Genomic DNA, 24,477 nt, shown 5'->3' on the forward strand with positions numbered 1-24,477 from the left:
AAGCCATTCTTTCTCCTCTCTGTAATTCGTGCCAACAGATCAATCTCCAACTCCAACCACACAGCTTGCTTTCCACAGTTTGCGCGTTTGAGCAGAGATATCTTCTGTAAATCCTCTTTACTTCTTTGCCACAGCCTGACATGGCTCTCTGACACACCAAATTTATGTTTGGCAGCATGGTTTCCATTTTGTCTAACAAACTTGACAATTTGTAGCTTGTCAGAGACTGTGTTGCCCTGACATTTCTCAGTGGTAAGGTTTGTTGCTGTCAGGCAGTACAGACGACTCAAACAATGTCGAGGGCTCAATGAACACAGTCTTTATTCCTGAGCTTGACCACGAGCACTTCGTGTTACAACAACAACAATAGTTGGGGAGCCCGGATGTAGTTTCCCTCAGGGAGGGCCTAGGTACAAGTGACGGGCCAACATCCCCCCTTCTTTGAAAAAAAAAAAAAAAATTAATAGTAAATAGAACAGAGTAAAGTAGGCAGGTGTAGCCTTATATAAGGTTCTGTTCGGACTGTTATCGTGGAAAGTTCTGCAACCGTGCTGTTATGCAGCGCGAACGTTTATGGCAGGCATTACTTGAGTTCAAAGTCTGTGAACCGAGATGGTGGTTTGATGAGTCTTGTGCGTGTTCTCATTTCGGGTTGGTGATCCCTTGGCTGTTCTTGAATTGTAGCAAGGGGTGTGTCGATAGGCAGCTCACTTGGGCCCGTGGCTGGTGTGCTTGGTTCTTGTGGTTGTGGAGGGGAAGGGGTGTCGAGAACTGGGCCGCTGTTTCCAGGGAGTAGCACTGTTCTTGGTAGTCATCAGTGTAGTACTCCACAGGGTGTTGATCATTTGTCATCTGCAGCATATGTACGTTTTGTTCACGAGGGGGTTTTGGTTGGGACCGGCCGCGAGGTGCTCTGTGGCCTCGCCCCCTACCCTGAGCTTGCCATTGGGTAGTTCTCCTTGGTTGTTCATGTTGGGGGCCGCCTGTCTCGAGACAGACTCTGGAGAAGTGGTCGTTAATTCCACACTTAGTGCAGGTTTTGCCATTGGCAGGGCATGTTTTCCAAGGGTGAGGTCCGCGTCGGTCTCCACACCAAAAGCAGGTTCCAGGCTCCCGCTTTAGTTTCATTTGTTTGTGGCTTATCCAATTAACCTGTTCCTCGATTCCTTTTGTGGCGTCTGTTATGAGTTTGTTGGCTTTTTGGGCTGACTCGAGGGCCTTGGCTTCGGCAACGACATCTTGCATGTTCTTGGGCATTCCGTCCGACTTTAAATGCGTTTTTAGTAACTCAGCTCTCATTGTGCCATCGTGCAAGCCAAAAACGAATTTGTCGCGGCACATTTCGTCGGTCAGTGCATTGTACGAGCACAGGCTGCCCGCCTGTCTGACCTTAACTTCCCATTCCTGAACAGATTCGTGTGGGCTTTGCTGAGTGTTCCAGAATTTAAATCTGTCCGCCAATAGGGAGCTTCCGATAGATCCAGTGTAATGAAGTCGTAATTTGTCCATCCAGATCCATGGTTTTTTCTGATCATCAGCTGCTATCTGGGGTTCAATTGTGTAACGGATCACTTGCAAGGCTTCGTCCGGCATTGCCGATCGGAGCGCTGATATTTCCAGTAATGGTTTCTTGTAGTAATCTGCTCTCTCTGTCTCGGGGTTTTTCGCTAAGTTTCGGTAGTCTGCTTGGATGCAGTAGTCGTGGAATCTGAGTTCGAAGTTCTTGAAATTTTCTGACATATTCCCGCCGAGTTTCAATTCAGGTCGCTTGAGGTTCGCCATCGCTGTTTGACGAGTCGGCAGCGGTCGTTGAATTCGCTAAATGTACGTTTGCTCTCCGTAAATGCTTCTCTTGTCGATTTATCGGATCTATCCCACTCCTGACACCATGTCAGGCAGTACAGACGACTCAAACAATGTTGAGGGCTCAATGAACACAGTCTTTATTCCTGAGCTTGACCACGAGCACTTCGTGTTACAACAACAACAATAGTTGGGGAGCCCGGATGTAGTTTCCCTCAGGGAGGGCCTAGGTACAAGTGACGGGCCAACATTGCCACTTTGTAGTTGTTGTCTCTCTAGATTGATGGAGAGTAATCATGATGTTTATCTCATCAGCTGTTTGTTATATAGTCAACTAAATTTATTTGTGGATCAAAATTGAAAAATTTTTATTGGTAAATGATTTTACTTAAGTTAACAAAGACCAATTACAACAGAGCTTGTTACAGTCTTTTTTTTTTGTCACTGTATGCCAATTAGGAGGCACATGTCAAACAATAAGATCTGTGTGTAATATGCACCAAAATTTTGAAAGTTATTTTTCCAAAAAAATGTGTGTATCATGCAGGTAAATACAGTATGCAGCTAAAATAGCCCTGTGGCAAATCTTCAATGTTCAAAGCCCCAAGAAATGCCATTAACATGTACCTCTAGTTTTTTTCTTAGCATATTTTAGTTTTCTTCCTCTTCAAGGAAATTTTGAATGTCAGTTTCTGTAAGTGATACAAATTTTTAAGTGATTTAGCAGATGTAAAGCGAGAAATGACCATGGATTGTGAATGGTGAAGGTTTTGCTTTTCATTCATCAACCTGGAAGAGTAGCGCAAAAGGCAAGTGACATGTCAGCAGCTGATTTGTGATGACACATTAAAAACGTTATCTTTTCAACTCAAAATACTTTTTATTTATGAAGCAGAAGCAGTGGTAGTAGTAGTATTAGTAGGTTGAAAATTGATAACTCCTAATATATAGCTGCATAATTGCATAACTTTAAGACTTCTAAAAAGAAGTCTGCACTTAGTGCGACTGATGGTAAACCAACTTAGAAAAGTGATCATCTGTCAACAAACTGGCTTTAGATAAAAGAGGACTGTGAAATATTAAATGAAAGAGCCAATTGTCTTTTTTATGACAGAGTATGAAACAAAATGATATATAGAAAAAATTGGGCCAATCAAACAGAAACCACTTACATCTGATTTTAGCTCTGGGTGGTGAAGAACAAGGAAAATGCCTGGATTCTCCAAATATGCCTGATGACTACAGCAACTCCTATGCTCTGTGACTTGCAAAACTAGGAGCACGAGCTAGTGAGAGACTATCCTAATTATTGAAACAATGATACGCTAGCTGAAAAACAGAAATTAACAATTATTGAAATCAGCAAAACAATTATGGAATGGAAAGGATAAAAGTCTCAATCTATGCACAAGACAGAGCTTCTCTGAAGGCCTCTTTGGTTGGCATCGGAGCCCCTGAATCCAAAGATTTGCCTGCTTTCTTCTTATGTCTGCAAGAAGAATTAGATCTTTAATCAGGGTGTCTGGGAGGCTTGCAACTCAGAGTTCATGCTTCATGTTTGCATTTTAGAAATATCCCAAACCTTGGTATTAAAATGAGTTTGAGCAAGTAAGTTGTTGTTTGAAGATCTACAGATGATTTCCTTTTCTCCACTTAGAGGCTTGCTCTCTGAAAATCACAGGTGAGAATGTTGTTTAGTACATTATGTGATGTTGTTTGCTGATTATCTTTAATGAGTGGGGAATAGTCAGTGTCATCATTGTTGGTGATGGATGTGGATTATTTTGAAGGCCTTTGAGGGATGCTTTTTTTGCTTTTTAGTTCTTTGAATTTGACTTGTTTTTTGACTCTTTTGTAACATTGAATAAGGTATAAAGCATACTGAAACCTGGAGAAGGCATAATAAGTGAATAAAAACACAGCAGTGTTAATATCTCCTCTGCAAATTTTTCTGATGTGCGATGAATGAGAAGAATAATGTTGAATGGTCAAGATTAAGAGCAGATTGTTCTGTGCTAACTGACCAGCATTGCCAAGATAATGACATATGCTTATTGGACCGCAGAATTATGGCTGTTGCCGTTATACTTTGGTGTGTGTATATTTTGGACAGTCAGGCTGCTTCCCTGATTTTTTTTCATCATGGTTGCCAGTGTGTTGATGCCTACTGGCCTTTGCTTGAATCACACCATCTTCAACGCTGAAACTTGCCTGGCTACAGGAAAAAATGCACTGCATCTCCGGTTAATCTTTTTACAATAAAGCTTTATGGCTTTGCAGCCACTGTATTGGTCTGCAGTTTGTACATCTTTCTTTTCCTTACTGGACTTGTCATTGGCACTGCCTGGATGATTTTTTGAAGCTTGATTATGGTTGCAAACTTTTGCCCAGTTGCATAGTTGCCAAACTTAAAGTTCTTGGTTGTCAGACCTCTCTGTCCCTCACAGCCTTTCCAGGCTCTTTCTATTTTTAGAAATACGCAAACTCTCAGATGGATTGGGGTTACTCTAGTGAGTTGGATTGAGACGTTTTATGAACACAACAGTGAAACACAAATTTTAATTGATGTACTGAGACAAAGGAGTAGGGAAAATGTGAAACATTTACTTTAATAAAGTGAAAAAGAATTTATACATGGATGAGGAAAAAGAAACTGTGACACTCTTATAACAGTATAAAATGGGTATTGGGAATGGACTTTGGTAACATACCTAAGTAATGTTATGCATTGACTTAAAATTTTGATTATAATTTTTGTGTTTTACACCACAACAACACTTGCAATGGATATGACCATTATTTCACCTCTTTTACTGAAGTTTTGGTGTTTTATCACATTGTGTTACACAGCCGCAGTTTTGCAATGTGTCAATCCTTGTACCAGGTTGGTTTCATCTGTGTTTTCCTGTGCCTGAGACTCTCCATCAGTATGATTTGTCATAGAGATGATTATTTTTTTATCTTAGAAAGCTGAAAATCGACATGTCTGAAAGGAAGTATTTTTTTTCTTCTAGAGGGGTGGTGTCTTCTCCATAAACATAGATGCCTTTCTTAAAGAAATCACTGACAACCTTTGGAAAGGTAGTTGCATGAAGTTGGTTGGTGTTCTTTCTAAGGGTGAAACCAATATTCATTTTAATACAACAGTAGTGTTGCACATCTGTTACTGTATAATCTAACCAACAGAAAAAATCTGCAATCCTACAAACTCAGCTACTTTATAAAACAAAGAATGATATTCTTAACAAGAAGCAACTCCTATAAATACCACATAATGTGTTCCAGAACATTTCAAAAGAACCAGTGTAGTAGTATTACAAAATAACTGCGTGACTTGATGAAATGTTGAAGAAAGTTCTTTGGTACACATATCAGCATGACTAAGCAGTCTGGAGATTTCTAGAAGCTTATATTAACAACAACAATTACTTATAACACAACAGCTTGAGAACCTGTGGAGTTGTATGATAATAGTGATTTTATTTCACTTTTTCCTCTCCAAAAGAGATGGTATATAATGTAAACAAAAAACTCAATACCTCTCTCAAACATAAGTACATTTTGTAGGTCACTCCGATCTGCCTTTGGATCTAGAAATACTAAAAAATAGGCAGTCAATGACAGCATATATCTGGGAGATTGTAAATAGTTCATAGACTTGTGTAGGCTAATTCTTAATTGAAGACTAGTTTCTTGTATAGGGGGAGCAGATATGATAAAAAGGAATAACCCAATTGTAACCAGAAGCAATTAATCATATAATATATTATGTTAACTAAATAGCAACTCCACAACTGTTCAGGAAAGCTGAATTGTAACTTTAATACTTAATTTCAAACAGCAACTTAATTTAATAAATACTTATTTGGCGCAAATATCTATATGAATATATTCAGATGCGCCTTACAAGTTACATTAAAATAATAGTAAAATAATAAATCTAATATAATAAAACTATCCAAACCATATCTAATATATATAAGCTAACAATTACACAGAGTCAAAATGTAAAATTCTAAAAATAACAAGCATACGCTTTCCTAACAAAATGAGTTTTCACTAAGGACTTAAAAACGTCCATTGTATTTCAAACACAGCAACTTTAACATTGCATTTCAAACTTATACCATGTTCACACCATCAAAATATGTCTAATTAAACAGAGTTTAATGAAACCATGTTTAATTAAACATGGTTAACTGATCAACCCGCTCACAGCAAACAACAAGAGCTGACAACAATGCAGCCTCATGTTCATGCTCGGCCTCGCACTCATGTAAGTGTAATTGACGTGAAATGTTACAACATCATACAGCCACAACATGTAAAATGTAAGCAAAATGGTGGATGGGTGAAATATTGTGCTTTTGTGTTGGAAAACACAGAGAGAAGAAAGCTGAAAAAATGCGGAAAGTTGTCCAAAGCTTGCCAGGAGACAACTCTACAGATACTTCCACAGCAGATGTCTTGTATCATATGTATTGTTGTTGACGCACTAGCTATTTCAATGAGCCCCAAGCTTACCTTGAGTTTGGAGTGAAAGCAGGTCTCCATCCCCAAGTAGTTGCTGCTCTTGATGGTTGCCATGTGCCTGTCATTGCACCTCTCCAAAGTTCGGAAGATTATGTGAATTGAAAAGGATTCCAGGCAGTAACATTGCAGGGATTGGTAATAATAATAATAATAATAATAATAATAATAATAATAATAATAATAATAATAATAATAACTTTATTTAAGTGTCAGTGTATTTTAGCACTGCTGTGCTAATTGGGGACACTGTAAATAAGGAAACAAATATTGTAAATGAACAGAAACTTGTTAAAAACCCCAACTGGTAGGAGGCAGACCAGTTGGCTATTTACAAAGCGTGCAGGAGTTGAATTCGGGGCCACCGAAGACAAATCCATCCAGTGGCGGGGAGGAGGACTTGAACCCGGGACCTCCAGCTTACAAGTGCAGCGCCCTAACCACTAGGCCACGCTCGCCTCCTAAACCTATTGGTTGACAGCAACTATCGTTTTGTTGACAGTTTTGTTGGATGGCCGGCAAAAGTTCACAATGCACGCTTATTTAAAAATTTACCACTGTTTTCCCACTGCTGTGGGAGGGCTTTCCTACCACTTCAATTATCTTGAGTCACATCAGGTGTGTGAGTTCCACCCTTGATAGTTGGAGACTCCACATATGCGCTCAGTGACTGGCTAATGAAGTGGTATACAGTAATGGGAACTTAATGGAGAACAAGTGAATTTCAACAAGATCCCCAGCATGACTAGAGTGGTGGCTGAGAATGCCTATGGAAGGCTAAAGGGTAGGTTCAGAAGCATGGGTGGAACTCAGTGTTGAGACTGTTTGTCTTGTCATTGCTGCTTGTTGTGTGTTGCACAACTTCTGTGAAGTCATGGGTGAGGACTTAAATGAGGAGTGGCTGCAAGATGTGCAGCTCCATCTTGGTGTCTTCCCAGTCGACCCAAACCAAGGACAAAACAGGAATGCTCTAGCCATCAGAGAAGCTAATTACTGTATGAATAGAATCCCATGCAGACATTCTTTTGGCTCATGCAATCTCTCCTGACCTGCCCAATTAGAGATTGTGAGCCAAAAGGAATGCCTGCTCAAGAGACTAAAAAGCAAAACAAAAGGACAACTTTATTGATTAACATTAAGTACTGTGCAGACCTGTTTTAAATTTTGCTTATAAAATTTTTGTAGCTAGAAATTCTATGGTCATGCAAGTTTAATTAAAGAAAGATTTTAGCTATTACATGTACTATGTGAATCCAAAAATCATGAACACTTCAATATTTTTTGACTTTGACATTTTAATTGTGTATTTACCAATCACATGTGAGATAAAACCACAAAAAAATGCAAGCTATACAGTTTGAGCAATAAGTAACAGCAAATTAATTAACAATATAATTCAGATGCCATGAAATTAACTATAAGAAATATAATTTAAAGGAATGAAAGTTTCAAAATTGCTCATAAGCTAGTCTAATTTTTTTTTAACAGCTTGCACAAAATGTCAATACCGAAATGGAAACTGATGCAGGTACTTACTTGGTTTTACTTTTGAAGAACCTGCACCAGTTTCAGGAGAAATTCTTGATCCTACTTTCTTTGTTTCTCTGCTCTTTCCTCCTCTTGCCTCTCTCTTTCTGCTTCAGGTTCAAGGAAGCTCTTGTCAGCACTTGCTGATACTCCGCAAAGGACTCGAACACTTTATCAAACTTTGCAAATACATCAGAAGTTGTTTTCCTCTTTTTATCTGTCTTTAAGACGACCAACTAACGTTGTACTGACTTCTTTGTTTCATCGGATTCCGTCACACCTGAAGGAACAACATGGCAACCGCCAAAACTTCAATCGGTTGCATAAACATTATAGCCAAGAGAGAATTTCAAGATTCTCACAGTTTGCACATTTGACGATGTTAAATATGTCAAAACAAACAAAGAAACAACAATAACAGAAATTGATGACATTCAAAACATAAACATTGATAGTGTAGAATTAGAACATAACATTGTTAAAGGACAGTGTACTGGAAGTGATGTAAAAAGGAAGACATACTGTACTTTAAGCAACAAAAATCTACCTATAGAGCAAGATGAAGAATACATTAACCAATACATTAACCTGTACTAATAAACAATGCAATATGACTACATTAACATCCATGTTAAATGATGATTATAGCTCATCTTAACCACAGAAATAACATCTAGAGTTTTTTTTAGACATAGAGGGTAATGAAAATCAATTGCAAACAACATGCAGTGATTCTGTGAAAGAATTCACTGAACAGGAGGTGTGCTCACTCTCTCATACATTGCCAAACAAAAATTAAACGACTTTGCCTCTGTTGACCTTTTGGATCTCTTGAAGCTACTTGTCCTAGAGGATAACAATCTGCATTCTTTGACCTGAACTACTTGGTAACTGTGTCACAAACATCTATGATTATTCTGGGAAGAGTTTTTCCATCTTAACAAAAGATGACACCTTTTACCAATGTAGCACAATTAATGGTGAAGGAAAACAATGCACGGGATTACGCTTTGGTGGAAATTTACAAAGACCAGCTAAGAAGCAGAGAAACCTTTATTTTGTTACAGTTTCTATAGAACAACAGTTAGGCAAACTTCTGGAAAGTAATGGTATTTGAACAAAAAAACCAGCTGTACAAAAAATTACCAAGTTGTTCAATTATAAGAGACATTGTCGATGGAATTGAATATAAGAAATTCAAGCAAAATGGAGGATTTCTTACCAATGAAGATCACTTAACTTTGCTTTTCAACACAGATGGCATTCCCTTGTACAAGTCTTCAAAGGTCAATATAGGGCCAGTTTTTCTTGCTATTAATGAACTTCCCCTAGAAGAACAATTTGCCAAAAAATATAATTCTCTGGGGACTCTGGCAAGAGAAGGGAATGCCAAGATTTTCAACATTCTTTGAAGTGTTTACTGATGACAGTTTACACAACTAAGCAAGGGAAAGGACATGTGCAGTGCTATCCTTTTCAAGGCTCACCAGTTACTTTGCGCATCAGTGACAGTATTCTAGAGAATGTCCTGTCTGCAGTGAAAAATAATACAAGAGTGAAAGGATTTTATGATGTTACCCCACTGGTAAAGTTCCTTTGGTTTGACCTCGTGCTTGGTGTGTTACTCAGAGTAAGCAAACAATTCCTGAACCTCTGGTTGCCCCCATCAAGATATAAAAAGCCTTGGTTTATCGGTAACAAAACAAAAGCTATTGATAAAAGACTAAAGTACAAGGAGCCTCCTAATTTTATTCAGACTTCCAAGAGAACTGGAGACAAGTTTTGCCTATTTTAAGGCTTCAGAACTTCAAGCATGGCTGCTCTATTAGTTGGTACCGTGCTTAATTGACATCTTACCGCAGAGGTACCCTGAACATTTTGCTTGTTTGGTTGAAGGTGTCCATATATTGCTTGGTGATGACATAACACCAGACTTGCTAGCTTTGGCTAAAGATCTTTCATTTTTATTTCACCAACTTCTTTATGGAGATGGAAAACAAAGAGAAAATTCTTCTCTCCTTCCAGTCAATAAATGGAACTATTCGATTGTTGATTGCCACGATTGTCTTTGGAATGGGGGTAGATTGTAAGGGTGTGCATAGTCATTCACTATGGACCTGCCAAAAATGTGGAATCTTATATTCAGGAAACTGGGAGAGCAGGCAGGGATGGTACTCAAAGTTGTGTGTACATTTTGTACCATGGAATTGTTCTAGCCCATGTTGATGGCTATATGAAACAATATGTAAAAACAAATCATTGCAGAAGAAAGGAGTTGTTCAAGCACTTTAACTGCACTACTTGACAGCACGATGTTCTGCATCTGTGCTGTGATAACTGTGCTGCAGATTATGAATGTGGTTTGTCTGATTGTGGAGCTTTAGCATTTTATCCTTGTTCTCAAGAGAAAGTAAACAATGGTGCATCAATTAGAAAAAGGCAAGTGGATACAGAGCAGAGGAAAACTGTTAAGGGTCTCCTGGTTCAATACTGCAAGACCATACTTATCAAACTGTTAAACGCAACAGCTCATGGTGATGTGAGGACACTCACAAATTTACAATTTATGCTTGGATTCTCCCAGCACCAAATCACCCAAGTTTTGGATAATCTGGATGTAATTTTTATCAGAGGTTTATAGATTTGTGGAGATATTGGATATGTGTCGTGCACAGGAGATTCTGAGAGTTATCGGCAAAGTTTTTAATGATGTGGCTACAGGAATGCATTCATCTGAGCCTTCTCCTTTAGAGGAGAATGGCTATGATTTTGGCAAGGAGTTTCTTGATGAGTGGAATGAATTTCTCCAAGACAATGACTTATTTTAGATGATTGTAGATAACTTGTCTCTTTCCCAAAGAGACAATTCTTTATTAGAGAGAGAACCTGTTTATAATATCCAATTAATAGAACTTCCTACAGCTGTACTAGCAACTGTTGAGGGCATGAATTTGGGTGATGTAGTATAAACAAACTGTGACTGAACATTTTGTACCATGTAATACTTGTAGCCCATGTTGATGTAAAGAATCTGAGGCAAAGATGAATTAACAGGTGCTGGGAAATATTGTTTATTTTGCTTTCAAAAGTGACAAGCAAATAAATTCAGAAGAATGTTATAAGAGGTACTATAGAAGCAAAAACTAAAGAGCTTTTAATACAACGTACAATGGCAGGTGCATATCTAGGATAAATACTGACTGATTTCCTAAATGAACGCTGAAGGCTCCTCAAGGCAAGGTTTTGGATTTTTAACTCCTTTAATTCCCCTCCTGGATTTCTGACCTTAGGGTTGATTAAGAAACATGATGTCGTTGATTAAGAAACATTTTGCTCTAAAGTGCTCGAACTGTTACTTCCATCAGACTTTTCGCCAGCTGTCTTCAGGAATTTCACCGTGATGTCTATCAGCAAAGATGGGAGATTCACAGAAGGATATACAGCCTTAGATATGTTGAAATAATTGTCAAATGGAGGCTTAGAATACGTCAAATACTTTTGTATTTGTTCGCCGCGTTCTATGCAGGTTCCAAAAAATAATCTCAAAACTCAACCCAACGATCGCAAAGATGACTGTGAGCTTGTTACACAACGAGCGTGGAACCATGGTGACTTTCTCGCAGGCACAAAAACAAGTCAGGCTTGGTCTCCAGGGTTCGACATTAACTTTTGAGGTAACTTGCCCCATTGGGCAACTGCCATTTAATTTTTAGTTGCCCCCCAAAAACTGTACTTGCCCTGTTCTAAAAGGTAGTTGCCCACTGACATTAAAATAAAAATTGCTTACAGTAGTGAGTATGGTGTGTTTTATTGTCTCTGAAAATTTGGGCGTCGTTGTCGCTCTCCTTTGTCCCACCAGTGTTGCAAGGCGCGAGCAGCATTGTATGATTCCAAATCTGGGCCATCAATAGAGATTCTCATTAAGTTATCAAGGGTTTCTGTTTCCAGGCGTGATCTCCAATCTGATTTGATACGTTTCAAGGTGCTAAAACCACGCTCACAACATGCCGTGGCCAATGGTAACACAAGCATTATCTCCACTAGCATGAGGATGTTAGGGAATCTTTCTGAATATTCTGCAAAGATTCTCTGCCACATGGGAAGCATCCTCAATTGGCTATGATTTCTCTTAATACAAACTTTGAGTTCTTGCCATTCTTGATCCACCAATTCCAAATCAAAATCATTTCTTTCAAGAAGTAGCTTGAAATGATCAACAAGAGTGTTCAGTTCTTGTTCCCCATACAGTGTCAGTTCATCATCACGATCAGGCCACAGGCTAGTGTTGAACATGTCAAAAGCAGCAATAACATCATTGGTATTCACATTAGCAAACCTGGTGTTTACATAGGCAACCATGGACCCAATTACTCTTTCTTTAAGCCTAGTGAAGGCAGCAATATCTCCATCTTGTCTGTTGAGTTCAACACCTTTGAAATGGTTACCATGATCTCCCACAGCTTCCAGAAACTGTGAAAGCTTTGCACCAGGTCTTACCACCAAGGCCTGCATAGACAAGCGAGTGCATTCAATGGAATCTTTCACCTCCGCTAAAGTGACTGCGTCTTTCTGCATTACCAGGCTTAAATGACTGACAACATCAAGTGCATCAAGCATAAAGTGCATGAAAAGTACCTGTTTGAAGTCAGACATCTGTGTGGTGATTTTTCGGGCTCGTACTTGCATCACAGCACTGGCACCATTCCCTTGAGCAGCTGTGTTCTGAAAATGTGTGTAAATGATTGCAAAGTTGTGAAGGAATACCTTCAGTCCCCGGTGAAGGTGTGGGGTCCATCTTGTACCAAGTAAACTTACAGGCTTCAGTACACTAAGTTCCAGAACTTGAGCTAGCTCATTTAGTTCTCGTAAAGCCTTTGGAGAATAGTGATAATGTTTATAAATCCCTTGAAGAAGATCCTTCAGTTCTGTTAAAATGCTTTCATCCTTAAATGCATCAAGTATTGCAAGTTCCAATTTGTGTGCCACACAGTGCATTTCAATGAGGTGTGGGACATCATCTTTGATTTTCTTGAGTACTCCATTCTGTCTACCCATCATTACAGAAGCACCATCAGCACCAAATCCAACTAGTCCATCTTTCCAATTAATTACATTGGCATAATTAAATCCATTGTCAATTGCTTGCAAAATCCCATCAGCATTTGCATGTTTAACTGACTGCACAGTTAAAAATCTATTCACAGGTAACCCATTGTTAAGATACCTGACAAACAAAAGTTCTTGTTCTATAATACCAGTCTGTGGAACCATCTGCCATTGCTGAAAAGAAGCGAGGGCTTGCATTGTTTAGTTTTTCACTTGAGTCAGCTTTTAAAATTTCTGCAGATGATTCAATGAAGTTTTTACATGCATGATCATTGAAATAGGTGTTACCAAGCTCTACATCATTCTTTATTTGAAGCTCACACAAGCTCTTAAAACTGCTGAAGGGCATCTCTTCTTTTGCCACAAAGTATGCTGTGTTAAACAATTTCATCAACTTTCCTTGAACAGCACTTTCCATATTTCTCAAACCTTGTTCAATTGGGTTTTGTGGGTTACGTTTTGAGCGGTAAACATCAGCGCATCGCAAGTGTTGCTTGCTTTTGTTATGGGCACGAATGACACCAATTCGGAAATTATCTGAACCCTTGTAGAATGAGCTATTCTTGTCTGCATGTTCATTTACTTCCAAACAGTATTTACAGTACATTTTACCTCCAGCAAACTGGATCCAAGGAAAATCCTTTTCCCATTTTGGAAGGAACTTTCGTACTCTCGAAGTGCTGTCGTACTTTTTAGAAGCTGTTAAGTTGCTACAAACTTTTTTGGCAGGCGGCTGGAGATTATCGGATGGTTCTTTGTCTCGTTGTGGTTCTTTGTCCGACTTAGAGCTAAAAAATCGAGTAATTTTACCCGCCATTTTGAACACATGTGCATTCAAGATCTTTCTGTGCATCCTCTCATGAAGTGTACCGCTGACATGAGTGACGCATTTGCGATCTCACTCCCTGACGAGCGTTGAAAATCAAGGTGCTTTTACTGTTTAGCTACATACAAAAAAGACAACTTTTCTTGGTTTTCTGTTTTCTTTATTATTTCTAAGTGATTTAAATTATTATTTTTATTATTACTTCCAAGTTCCAGCAGTTGCCCTGCATGGAGGAAGCCAGTTGCCCACTGGGGCAACTGGCCTGAAGATTTCAGTTGCCCAAGCCAAATTTTACATGCCCCCGGGCAATAGGACACCCGTTAGTTTCGAACCCTGGTCTCTCAGGAATGTTCTATTAGTAGCCGCTAAAAGTCTGTAATGTGAAGGATAGGCCTAAGATCGGAAAAGCGGAAAAATATAAAACGCGTAAGGTCTGGTAAAGACTTACTGCTGACCACTTGGACAACTTTCTCCACTTCCGCTATTTCCCCCAGCCCTCTAAGGGTGGCGCGCAAGATTTGTCGATATCGGCGCTGCCTTACCACACCGCCGTTAGGAACTTTTACAATCTTACGGAGTTTCACAAGGCCAAAGTTTGAGTATTTGTTTTTCACTCAGACAATGGAATTTTCCCGACCACAAAAAGCCGAAAGAGCCATCTTTGCGGTAAGAGAGGTTGTACATGATCTTCCTGTTTACCAAACAAGAGGAATGGCAAGTGCTGTTGATGTAGTAGGGAAGCAGTGCTTGCTGACTTGTAAGGGTGTTTTTAACGAGGGCGATCGTGCCCTTACCAATCACAAGTCAGTGAAATTTCATCAGAGTTCGAGATACAAGGAGAAGAATTATCAGCTAGGTAAATCAAAGATTGGGCAAGCTGTTAGTTTTTCGTTTATTCCAGTGGAGGGTCTTCAAAGTTGCGATGCACTCATGTTGATTGCTCCAGGAAGTAACGTAATTGAAAATGATGTCTGTACACAGTCATTCATCGGAGGAAAAAAACTCTTGAAGTTTAAATTCCAGTACATCAAAAAAGAGAAGAAGCATGTACTTACATCTTTTGAAGGGAAGAAATGTACCATCGAGAAATTTGCTGTCCTCGGATCACCTATTATTAATAACAAAGGTGTCATCGGTGTGGTAGGAGAGGATACTGATGGACTTATTCCCTGTTTCATAACACAGAACGAACTTGGTAAGTTTGTCTTTTAAGTCTCAAGGACATTTGATTTATATTTTCTACTATGCCTATCTCCACCCTTCAAGATCTGTAACAAGGTTTCAACGTTTAAATTATTTTATGTCAGCAGTGACAGTCTTTTATTATGATACTCAATATGTGCATGCAGAACTGTGGGAGGAACAAACAGTTACAGTACCTTAAATTCAAAGCTTTTAATTCAATTTCCATTTTAGGGAAATCCAGATTTCAACTTGGAAGTTTTTTTTTTAGTAAAAGTATATTTATGATGAAAAATGGAAGGAAGCCAGTGTGGATCCACGCCTGAATGGCCAAGAAATAATAAGTAACTGTTCAAATAAAACGAAATGTGGAACTACATGTCATACATGTATTGCTATACAGTGTAACCTCTTCATTTTCCAATTTTTTCTCAAACAAATTAATATACTTGGGTAATAACTGATTGTAGGTCAAGGCAAAATTTTTAATGAAACAAAAACAAAGTTATGGTTAACATATAATGGGAAAATAAAACTATTATATCATTTCATGGCTTAACAAATAATGTTAAGTATAGTTATGCTGGATAACTAAGATGGAATGAGTTGATTGTAATTATTTGGAACAACTTTTTTCCTGCATGATATGCAGCCAATTGAGTTGTTTACTTGAAGTAATCTTATTCTCTTTCCATTAATTGTTTGTGCTTGTCCTATAATGGGAAAAATGCAACTATCATATCATCTCATGGCTAAAGAATGTCAAGTATAGTTATGCTAATTAATTTATTGCTTGTGCTTTGTTTGAATGCAAATCATAAGTTATGTTGATGGCTGGGTTTGCTTTCAATATTGCAAGTGTCATGTCTGTTTTACTGACACTTTTCAAGTTCAAATCCACCTTCATGTGAGTTATAAGTTCTTGAATTTGTTGATGGTAAAGAGTTAGTCTGCGCTGTTCAACTCAATTGGCTGCATATAATGGAGGGAAAAAGTTGTTCCAAATAAAGACAGCAAAGACCTTGGACAATGCGAAGATTGTAAACCAGCTCAAGTCATTTCATCTTGGGGAACACAGTGCTATATGCACATACTGGTACAATCCTCTACAAACCCCAGTGTTTATTTCAAGGAATCCTATTATCTTCCCATTAATTGTTGATGTTACCATGCTTGCCAACTCTCTGTTTACATCTATTAATGGCTGAGTAAATGGTGCAGTTTTTTTGGCGTAAAAGGACACATCTTTGGCGGTATTCAAGTGCCTTTCGTTTTTATTTTTAGATAGTTTCACCTTAAGGTTTCTAAAAATGTAAGTTGAATTTAGGGTGAGGGTGTCGACATAGGATTCCCAGAGAATGACTTTAATGGAGCTTGTAGGGTCTCTTATTAAACCTTCTTGCTTCTTTAATGTTCGTTGATATTGCATATTGACTACTTTTGTTGCTGCAATGTTCACCACCTGTGCTTTGATGGTGATGAGGTTCTCAGAGGCAACATTATTCAGTGTGGAAATGCTGCTTACCACCCCACTGGGTATCAGATCCTCAGAGTAGTTAAATCCTGCAGATTGTTCATTTGGAATTATCTTGCTCTAGTGATTTAATATTATGTCATCACTTGTGGAGGTTGTAAAATTTAAAATTTTAACTGTACCTTTTGTTTTCTCAAATGTTATTTTAATTCAGGTTGTTTCTGTTGTGAGAAACAAAGAGCACAGCAATAACCCCCTTTACATTGCAGTGTGCAGTCAAAGTACTTTTTTTCAGAGTTCCTGGCATTCTTTACTGGCAATAGACCATGTATATAGCATATTATTTCTTCTGGTACAGTTGGGGTGGTAGAATCTGTGAAAAAGAGAAAAGGTATATTTTGGGTGTGGGTGAGAACCATCAGTTTGTGGCGATTCATTTAAATAAAAAATTGGTTTTTTTTGCTTTGTTCTTGTTAGTCCACACCTTCTGCCAAACGGCTGAATTATTTATTGTCTTCTAAAAGTTGACTTCAGAAAGTCCCTTTTTAGTGCCCAGCCAGAACAACAGTTCCTAGAACATATTGGCAAAAATATAAAAATATTATAGATATTATTATGCTTTACAGCTCTTCATGGATTTTATTTCGGTTAGTTGGGGAAAAGTAAGGATTTTGCAGTGGTAAAAAGAGTTCCAACATTCCACCCTCCACCACCCTCATCCACCAAAACAATGAAGCAAACTTTTCCTGGAGATTTCTAAAAAGAGACGAGAATCAGTATTCGTATCATAATTTACATGTTTTTAAGCATTGAGTAAATGGAGTTGATAAATTCTGTTACTGCAATCTATGTACAGTTTAGCCCTTCTCACAGCTCTTTTACTACCCCCTTTAATGTAACAGCAGCATTGCATGACCATTAACTGACAGTCAGTGGTAAATTGTAACTCCGCCATGTGTTTTAGCAGCAAGTTTTGGGATGCAGTATTTCACAGAACAAAGCAGAACATGTTCACAAGATGACTTAACCTTTTGATTAGATGTGCCAGTGAAAGGATATCACGAAAGATGATTAAAGAGTGTTTTTACCAGGTAACAAGGAACATTTTGACTCCTGCCAATAAATGTGCATCTAACCACTTGTACAGAAGTTGACAATGATTCATGAACAGCAACAAATAAACTACACTAAAATGGTATTGAAGCTGCCTTCTACAACAAAGAAAGGTTAGAATATTTCATTGCTTTATTCCCATGTGCTTTTTTTGGCTTGAAATGGATCAAGACAATCGACTCAGGGTAAAATACCTGTCTGACCTGTAAATTAACAATGATCGCAGGAAGTCAAGTATTTCATTTTTGACTGACTTTGAAAACCTCTCATGTTGCCGACAATCAATTGCCTAGAGAAACTTTTACAGAAATCTATCCATTAACCTTTTGAATTGCATCCACCAGAAGCTTGAGCCATTTGGAGGTTTTGCACATGTTGAAAATTAGCTTTATTTATGAGGTACATGTACTTCTACAGCAGTAAAATTTATGTGGTCAAGATTAAATTATACCATTTACCAGAAAGACCCAACACCTTTCAAAATCTCTTCTAAAACATATTTAGAGATTGCAAAAGATGATTTTAGTAATTTGAAGGCGGTAGAATGATGTGCATTTATGTACGAAATGATTAAACTCATTCAATAATTTAGCACCTGATAAGACGATTTTACAAAATTTTCGTTATTATAAAAGGATGTTTTCCTGAAAAAACTGTAGAGGGCTTTTAGTCATACCTTAACCTATCTAACATTGTAATAGGACATACATAAATACATAAACTTTATTAAGTGTCTCTGTATTTAGCATTAGAACAAATTGGGGGCACTCTACCTTAATATGTATATAAAGAGTAATAATAAGCTATATACATTAAGATATAAAATTTAAATATATAAACTATAAAATATGTATTAAAATATTAAGTACTCTATTTTTAAATATATTGTGGGATCCTGTGACTCATATTTCTGGTAATGAAGGAGAGGCAACTAAGGGGATTGGTGGTCCTTCCACTTTTCTACGGATCACACATCTATTTAGTTCTTTTTTAACAAGTTGTCAGCCTTTGGGAATCCAATACGATTGTCAAAGCTGAGTTTAAGTGTCGTGTACATGCCCATGTAAAACTATTAGGTGTGCGTCTCTGACAATAAGTGCTGCTAAGTAGCTTTCTACAGGAATCATAACACGGTATTTCGCATTATAGGGGGGTAATTGTGAAGAACAACTCCCCCAATAGTTGGCCAACAGTTGCTCCTTTTGGAGCCACCAAATGCAATAAAAGCTATGATCAATATAAATTTTGTTGTTCGTTTCGTTTTGATTAGGAGTAGCTGAATTAAATGTAACAATTGAATGAATAACTTATAACTTTATATAACTTTGAATTGAATAACTTTCAAAATAATGGTACAGTTTCAAGCAACATATGCAACGTGTTGTAATGCAGTACATACAAAATTGTTGTGTCTCGCGGAATTGAATGAATCGAACTAGTACGACACAACAAGGTTTAATCAAACATGACGGTTTACATTCAACGACAGGCGCACATAGCATGCTTGCGCATAATAGTAACAAAACCGTAGACCATCATGTGCGACATAGCATTCATCCCCCTTTAAATCACATTCTATTAATAACGCACAAGTGCAGTTCAGTTACAGGTCCAGTCTCTCTGGTGGCTTCCATAGCCGAAGGGGATAACGTCTACATGGTGGTGTTGCCAGACTGCTAACCATGGTCTCACTTTGGCTGCTGGGAGGGTTGTCAGGGGTGTTGTCCACTTGTGTATCTTTGGTCCATGGTTCCTCCATGCCACTCATTGTGGGAGCCTGTAATTCTTCATTCTCCACGCTACTTACTGATTGTGGTGTTGCTGCCAACACCGCTGGGTTTAATCGCAGTGTGTACTGTTCCTTATTAAAGTTTGGAGTCACTGCAGACTCTCTGAGTTGATCAACATACTGTATTGGGTGCGACCTTAACTTCATATGACAAGGTTCCTGAGTGAGCTGTAATAATCCTCGGAACCCACTTGTTTCCAGCTCTGTAGTTTCGGGCAACGACAGCTTGGCCTAACTCTAGCTTTCTGGCAGGGCTGTGAATTGACTGCAACTCTTGATCTTTCTCTTTGTCTTCCGTAAGTTAGGCTTCAGTACATCAAGCCTTGTCCTGATGTTTCTCCCCATGAAGAGCACGGCTAGTGTCTCTCCAGTCAAGGCATGTGGGGTTGATCTGTAGGCCAGCAAAAAGTTTGCCAGCTTCCAAGCAATAGATTTCTTTTCCGCCAGCGCTGCGCGGAGAGCTTGCTTGAATGTCTGTACAAAATGTTCAGCCATTCCATTTGTGGCTGGGTGGTACAGAGCTGACTTAGTGTGCTTAATACCATTACTTCGCATGAATTCTCTGAATTCATCTGCTATGAATTAAGGTCCATTATTAGCTTACATGCTGTTCTGGCAAGCCATGTGTGGCAAAGAGCTTTCTTAGTTCCTCAATTGTTTTGCTGGCAGTTGTCGTGGTCATCACTTCGGGCCATTTAGAATGTGCATCTACAACAATCAGAAACATAGTTCCCTGAGAATGGGCCAGCAAAGTCAATGTGGATGCAGTAGTAGTAGTCTATTTCCTCGCAAGATAAAAAATACATATCTCATGTCACAATATTTGAGTAAAAAGTATATATATCTAAGTTATTTACAATTAAAATACGCTCACATAGCTAAATTGTATTTAAAAATTAAGCGATGAATGTGAGTTCTTGAATCTATCTGTATTAACTTTCGGATACTGACTTGTTTGATTCCTTAAATTGTAAGTCGATTCATGCATTGCCATGGTCGTGCCGGCCGCTCCCATGAGTGGAGTGACAGCCAGTGCACCCCTTTGCTACTTCTTCAATTGCTTTGTCCATCCCTGGCCACCACATGTAGCTTCTGGCCAAGGCCTTCATCTTAACGATTCCAAGGTGGCCTTCATGGAGCTCAGCTAACAGCTGTGCCTGGTGCTTGGGTGGGATTATCACTTGTGAGCCCCACATAAGGCAGCCATCCTGTATGGTGAGCTCATCTTTCCTCCTCTGAAATGGCTCCAGCTCCTTCTTACTAACAGTTGGCCACCCTCGCTTTGTGTTTTCCGTCACACGTGACAAAACCGGATCTCTCTGAGTTCCTGACAGATCATATCTGCATTGACTGGCAGCACTTCTATCTGGGATACTGAAAAATCTCCACTGGGTCAACCACTTCCTTGTCACAGGCTTTCTTTAGAGGTAGGCGTGACAATCCATCCGCATTTCATTGTTGGGTTGTGTTCTTGTACTCAATACTGTATTCCAACCCTGCTAGAAACAACGCATAACGTTGCACGCGAGCAACTGATTCCTTTAGTATTCCTTTCTTAGGATTAAAAATTGAGGTCAGGGGCTCATGATCTGTCATGAGTGTGAAATGACGACCAAACAGGTAAAGGTGGAATTTCTTGACTCCCCAAACCAAGGCTAGGGCTTCTTTATCAATTTGGGAGTAGTTCCCTTTCTGCTTTGGTTAGAGTACGTGATGTGAAGGCTATGGGTCGCTCTGAGCCATCCTCTATGATGTGCGATAAAACTGCCCCAATTCCGACTGGTGAGGTGTCACAGGCTAGTCTCAATGGCCATCCAGGATCATAATGGGTGAGCACCATATCTGATGTGATCAGCTTCTTTACTGAGTGGAAGGCCTCCTCGCACTCTGTGGTCCAATTCCATCGTTTTCCTTGCTCCAAGAGTCCATTAAGGGGATTGAGTGTGGTGGCAAGGTTTGGCAAGAACTTGTGGTAGTAGTTTACCAGGCCTAAGAATGAACGGAGTTGCTGGACATTCTCTGGTCTTGGGGCATTAACAACCGCATGAATTTTCTCTTCTCTTGTGTAACCCATGCCGATCTACTTCGTGTCCACAGTAAGTGATCTTCATCTGGAAAAACTCGCACTTCTCGCGGTTTGCTCGTAGGCCATTTGCCTGTAGCCTTTTCAGTACTTCCTCCAGATTTTCAAGATGCTCTTTGTCATCTTTCCTTGTGATAATTATGTCGTCTAAGATGCAAACTAGTTCCTTCGACCCCTTCTAAGATTTGATCCATAGATCTCTGCCAAATTGCTGGGGCTGAAGTGATCCCAAATACCAGGCGAGTACTCTTGTGACTCTCCCTCCACTTCCATCTGATGGTAGGCCTGTCTTAGGTTAATCTTGGTGAACTTCTGTCCTCCTGCTAGCTTAGCGAATATGTCATCGATGCGTGGGAGTGGGTACTCCTCTGTCTGAAGCTGGGGGTTAACTGTGGTCTTATAGTCGCCACAAATTCGAACTGTACCGTTTGATTTGGCAACTGGCACAATAGGCGTCACCTAATGGCTGAATTTGACCTTGTTAGTATGCCTTCTTTTTCTAGACGTTTCAGCTCCTTCTCGACCTAAGGTTTCATGGCGTATGGGACAGGCCTTGCTTTACAAAACTTTGGTTGACTGCCTTCCTTCAACGCGAGTTTTGCCTTGGCTGACATAAACGTGCTGGTTTCACCCTTAAACACCTCACTATAGTTGTCTATGAGTCTTTTTAATTTCTTCTGGGTGTCTTGTGTCGACTGTTCTTTTGAAATAGAGCAGATACTTTTCCAATCGAGTTGTATCTGGTGTAGCCAATCTCTTCCAAACAACGCCGGCCCTTGTATTTCCACTACATATAACGTTAAGTCCTTGACTAGGTTGTTGTGTTCCTTGCGAACAAGTAGTTTGCCTTTTGGTGTTATCTTCTCTCCTGAGTAGGTTTTCAAAATAGTGGTAGTGTCAACCAGAGGTGTGTTTGGGAAGGCTTCCTTATACGTCTCCAAGGGGAGTGTAGATATTGCTGAACCTGTGTCTAGCTCTATCTTCAGTGTGTGGCCATTAACTTTTGGTTTCACGCAGATGACGTCACCAACTACCCCATGGTTAACATTGTTGACTTCTAGGGATGCCACCAAGCTATCATCATCGCGCTCATCATCTATCTCGAACGAGTGAAGGTTGGGGTTCTCGTCCCTTTGTCTTCGGGTAGAGTTCTGACTCTTTCCTGAGCGGCATACTCTTTGGATATGGCCTAATTTCCCGCATTTTCGGCATGTTTCATTCCTGAAGTAACACTCGGCTGACCTATGTGTACTACCCCCATATCGATAACACTGAGATTTTGATTTGACATCGTCTTTCCCTTTAGGAACTCTTTCGCTATCCTTGCTTATTTTGTTGACTTCAGACTCTTTATTAATGTTACCCTGCAATTCTAGTGTGTCTTTTACTGCCGCTAAGGCAATTTCTGACACTTTGGCCAATGACAAATCTGGCTCGGAGAGCAGCCGTTTCTGGATAAGTTCGTTGTGTAGTCCACACACTAGTCTATCTCTTAACGCGTCATTCAAGTTAGTTCCGAATTCACAATACAGCGACAATTTCTTTAATTCAGCAAGGTAAGAACTTACGGGTTCACCTTCGAATTGGTTCCTTTTGTGAAAGCGGAATCGTTTTGCTATGAGCAGTGGTCTCAGTGACAGATGCTTCTGTAGTGTACCCGGTGTCTGATAAATTGCTGTCACAGAGTTTTAGTGCTGGATATCCAAGATAGTGTAATTTGGGAGTCACTCCACAAAACTGTCTGAAAGTTGTGCTCCAAGTAGTGCTACAATCAATTCCAATAGTGGTAAAGTTTGTTGTTTCATGAGTGCTACTTTGCTTTTTGACATTAGGAATGTGCATTTTGTCCCTGAAGGGAAAACATGCACATTCTATGTTCACATTCTGTTATATTAAGTTCTATTAAAATTCTATTAGATTCACATTCTATTCAAATTCTGTTAAATTCATATTCTATTAATAACATTTTTGAAGTAATGTCTAGGTATCAAAAGTAAGATCAGGTGTTTTTTAGTTCATGTAGCCATTTGATCCAGTTTTCCCAGTGATTTTGTGGAATATTGTTATCCCATGCAATGTTGGTTTTCCACAAATTCTGCATCATTATCTTGGCTTTTGCCGTCACTGATTCCAAGAATCCTAAAGGGTGAAATAGTTCAGAGGTCGTTTCAAAGTTGATTATGTCTAGTGTCTCATTCTAAATGGGTTTTAGTTGCAGTTTGTTTCTCAAGTCTTGTGCAATAAATATTTCCTGTGAACTTGTATCAATGAGGATGCATACTTGACATCACTTTGTTGGGCCACTTTCTGTAACAATAGCAGTTTTCATTAGTGTGTTTGTGTGCATGGTAGCTGTAGTCGCCGGGGCTGTTGATGCAGGCCTAACATCTCAGTTGTGTTGTGTTTAGTTTTCTTGTTTTTTGGTCGCTTTGCTTGAATCTTGACTTGGTTTGCTAGGCTCACAAATTGATGTGTGGTGTTTTAGTCTGCAATTAAGGCATCTTTCTTTTTAGCAGCATTGGTGTTTTTTGAAGCCTGAGCATGGGCAAACATTTCTTTTTTTTTGACTCCGTATCTTTTTTTGTCAACAAGACCGAAGTGTACAATAAGTAACTGATTACTTAGAATCTGTGATATAGCACACAGTGACTGGCATCTATAGATGTTTATGACAGAGATCTTGATTATGTTTATTTTGAAGATCCTTTAAAATTATTCAAAGTCTTCTCTTTTAAACCAGTAACATGCATTATTGTCTGTAGGCATCAGCATGTGATCTAATACACATCTTCTAATTGTTTTTTTTTTAAATTATTCTTGTAAATGATTATAAATGATCATAATAAAATTAGTTGCTATAATTTTTGTTCACTGATCATTTTATCTGATTTACTTAAATCACCACTAACCTTTTCTCTTTACAGTTCCCAATCGCAAGGGGGTAAATGGACATTGCACTCTCAGAGCTTTTGTTATTAAAATCAATAAGTGTCAGGCCTTCAGCTTCTTGGTCTTTGACTGAAATAAACAAATTCAGACACCTC

The 24,477-nt window shown here is 39.0% G+C and overlaps 2 protein-coding genes and 3 pseudogenes across 2 annotated transcripts; 3 read left to right on the plus strand and 2 right to left on the minus strand.

Annotated features, from left to right (window-relative positions):
• Window positions 1-642: 642 nt before the first annotated feature.
• On the minus strand, window positions 643-2,063 carry LOC149045035 (uncharacterized). Its single transcript, XM_089207909.1, has one exon. The coding sequence runs from the start codon at window positions 1,780-1,782 to the stop codon at window positions 643-645; it is 1,140 nt and encodes a 379-aa protein (XP_089064035.1). The 5' UTR covers window positions 1,783-2,063.
• Window positions 2,064-7,207: 5,144 nt separating this feature from the next.
• On the plus strand, window positions 7,208-9,848 carry LOC149045036 (uncharacterized; annotated as a pseudogene).
• Window position 9,849: 1 nt separating this feature from the next.
• LOC113675171 (uncharacterized) lies at window positions 9,850-10,829 on the plus strand (annotated as a pseudogene).
• A 684-nt stretch (window positions 10,830-11,513) lies between these two features.
• LOC149045037 (zinc finger protein 862-like) lies at window positions 11,514-14,021 on the minus strand (annotated as a pseudogene).
• Window positions 14,022-14,140: 119 nt separating this feature from the next.
• LOC149045038 (uncharacterized) lies at window positions 14,141-16,915 on the plus strand. The gene has a single exon (XM_089206580.1). The coding sequence runs from the start codon at window positions 14,414-14,416 to the stop codon at window positions 15,002-15,004; it is 591 nt and encodes a 196-aa protein (XP_089062706.1). The 5' UTR covers window positions 14,141-14,413; the 3' UTR covers window positions 15,005-16,915.
• The last annotated feature ends 7,562 nt before the right edge of the window (window positions 16,916-24,477 follow it).

The sequence above is a fragment of the Pocillopora damicornis genome, chromosome 5 (assembly GCF_964200805.1).
Source record: "Pocillopora damicornis chromosome 5, jaPocDami1.2, whole genome shotgun sequence".
Taxonomy (NCBI): domain Eukaryota; kingdom Metazoa; phylum Cnidaria; class Anthozoa; order Scleractinia; family Pocilloporidae; genus Pocillopora; species Pocillopora damicornis.